The following is a 2,840-nucleotide window of genomic DNA, read 5'->3' on the forward strand; positions in this document are numbered from 1 at the left end:
TCCAGAGAGAAAACTAACAGGAACTACTTTAAAAAAAAAAGAAAAAAATACAAAGATGAATTTGTTGATGCAATCTATGTATTATGAATATGTGCGTGTGTGTGATTAATCCATGGCTATAACTGAGTATATTTGAGTAATGAAGATATGGAATAACCATAGCGAATGAGCCGAGAGTTAAAAAGATTAACAAATGAGTGGATAAATTGAAATAAAAAAATATATTATTTACTAACTAAGAAATAATTAAAAAAGAAAACGAAATTAAGAAGTAAAAAAAAAAAAGTTGAGTGAGATTTAAAAAAAAAAAAAATAAAAGAAAGGAAATGGAAGACTTAATTGGTAAAAATATGCATCAACTTACTTTTTTGGTTATTTTGAAAGTCTGTAAAAAGATACCAATTTTTTTAAAGATCTACAATTAAGAAGTTGGAACTAGAACAACTAAAAATTAGCTAAGTGTTCTAGAGAGAGAGAAACTACTTGAAAATACATTGACTACAGAACTTTCAATGTATAGACAGACCATTATTATTATTATTATTATTATTATTACTATTATTATTATTGCTGTAAACTATCATCCACTACAAAGATAACAGCATACAGCTGAGTGCTTTTTTTTTTCTTTTCTCTTTTATTCCTTCCACTTCTAGAGCTACGGCAGTACTAAACTTGTGTAGAGCCAGTCATTCGAAGCATGCTAAGACAGTTCAAAACATTCAGAAGAACTGTTTTAGTACCTGGAAGCGGTTTTAATATAAAGCAGGCAGAAGTTCACAGTTAAATAAGCATTTAAAAAGAAAAAAGATAAATACACGGAAAAGGAAGCAATAGATTAGAGACGATGGAATAATCTTTAAAACAAAAACAATCAAAACCTATGATCTTCCTTTGCAACTTTGAGCGATTAGTAAAGGAGAAATATTGAACAAGATCATCAACATCATTACCATTGTGTTTCAAGTGGTTAACAGAGTTAGTATTGTAAAGAGTTTCAGCTTAGTAGTAAACATCATCATGAGAAGAAGAGGATGGTGCTAGAAATCATTATATATCTCCTTTTGGTACGAAGAAGACAAAATTGCAATTTTGATACTGAAATAGTTTTCTGTTACTATCAGTGTTTCTCCTTCCTTTCTTTTTGTATTTGTTGTTGGATTGTTCATAAAGGTTCATAAGAGAAAGTAGGAGTTGAAAGGATTTGTATTAGAAAGAGGAAATTAGATTTTATTAGGGAGAAAATGTTTACTTCTGTAGTTTTATGGATTTTATTCATTATTAGGAATTATTTTGAGTGAAAAAATGACGCAGTGACCTAACAAATTGTATTTAGAATATTAATTGTGATCCTTTAATCCAAGAAATTTGGAATTGTGTAAATGTATGAATTTTAAACACACACACACACACACACACACACACACACACACACACACACACACACACACACACACACACACACACACACACACACACACACACACACACACACACACAGAAAATCTGCCTTTTATAGTAGATACATACACACACGGACAGTTCTATTGCTCCACAACCTTCTGGTGGTGTAAAGCACTTGTGGTGGTCCCACATAAATGCATCCAGCACACTCTGCAAAATGGTTGGCGTTATGAAGGGCATCCAGCTGTTGAAACCATGCCAAATCAGACTGGAACCTGGTGCAACTCTCCAGCTGGCCAGCCCTGGTCAAACTCTCCGGCTTGGACAGCAGACATTAAATGATAATGATGATAGACACACACACACACACACACAGTTCCGCTGAAGTTATTCACTGGTTTGCAGCTATACCAGAGCAGCACCTTCTTCAGTACAGATGATTACATTGGCCACCCACTCCAACACTTATAGACTCATCACTTTTTAAGCGACTTCCAAAGCAGCAATAGTAGGGGTCTGAATTTGGAACAAAAAGGATCTTAACCAAATACCACAAGGTATTTCATCAATATTCAGACAGCTCAATCACAGAACAACAACAGCTTGAGTAAATCTATGAGACAGAGAAGTAGCTAAACAAAACGAATTAATCAGAATTCTTGTAAACCATCCCATCTTTATATGTGGATATGGTCTGGCTAAATGGTTGAGAAGTTTGCTTTGCAGTCATGAAGTTCTTGGTTGGTTCTCATTTTACAGCACTTTGAGCAAAAGTCTGTTACCACAGCCTTTGGTTAAGCACACGCTTCAATGTGAAATTAGGTAGATTTATTCTATCGATCTCTTTCTGCTAAACTGCAAAGTTACAAAGGCATGACCAAACCAATACGGGTTGTCAAACAGTGGTGGAAGGACAAATATCCACACACACACATAAACATATGCATGTGTGCATGTGCATAATTGTCAGTGAGTGTGTGTGTGTGTGTGTGTGTGTATAAGTCAGTAAATAGTGGGGTTGTGTTAACCGCACGTGGAAAAATAATAGGAAAATGAAAAATAATACTAAGGCAGAATGCTAAACTGAAAACATATTTTAATATAGGTTTCTAACCGGCTTTCATTGCATGGCAAATTTTCAAGAAGAGGGAGAATGAAAATGTTTGTTACAAAAAAGTAAAGAATGAAAAAAATAATATATAAAAAAATAATATATAAAAAAATAAATATACCAATACATTGTATTGTCTTTGAGCTTTTAAAGTTCAATGGTAATCCATTTAGATAATGGTTGGAAAAATAAGGATGCATGAAAATCGAGAGTTGTGTTAGGTTTAAAAAAAGAGAAAAGGGGCTAAAAGTTTGTGTTAAGCAGGAAGTGTGGTGTCAAAACAGGAAGTGTGGTGTCAAAACAGGAAGTGTGTGTAAGGGGAGAC

At 33.7% G+C, this 2,840-nt stretch overlaps 1 protein-coding gene across 1 annotated transcript in view; it reads right to left on the bottom strand.

The window, feature by feature from the left end:
* The window catches only part of LOC106877620 (arf-GAP with coiled-coil, ANK repeat and PH domain-containing protein 2), a 248,627-nt gene that overhangs the window by 107,108 nt on the left and 138,679 nt on the right, over positions 1-2,840 (bottom strand). Inside the window, exon 12 of the mRNA XM_052976629.1 lies at positions 365-385. Coding sequence (XP_052832589.1) covers positions 365-385 — 21 coding nt within the window. The remainder of the gene's footprint in view (positions 1-364; positions 386-2,840) is intronic.

This window comes from Octopus bimaculoides, chromosome 25, assembly GCF_001194135.2.
Source record: "Octopus bimaculoides isolate UCB-OBI-ISO-001 chromosome 25, ASM119413v2, whole genome shotgun sequence".
Lineage (NCBI taxonomy): Eukaryota > Metazoa > Mollusca > Cephalopoda > Octopoda > Octopodidae > Octopus > Octopus bimaculoides.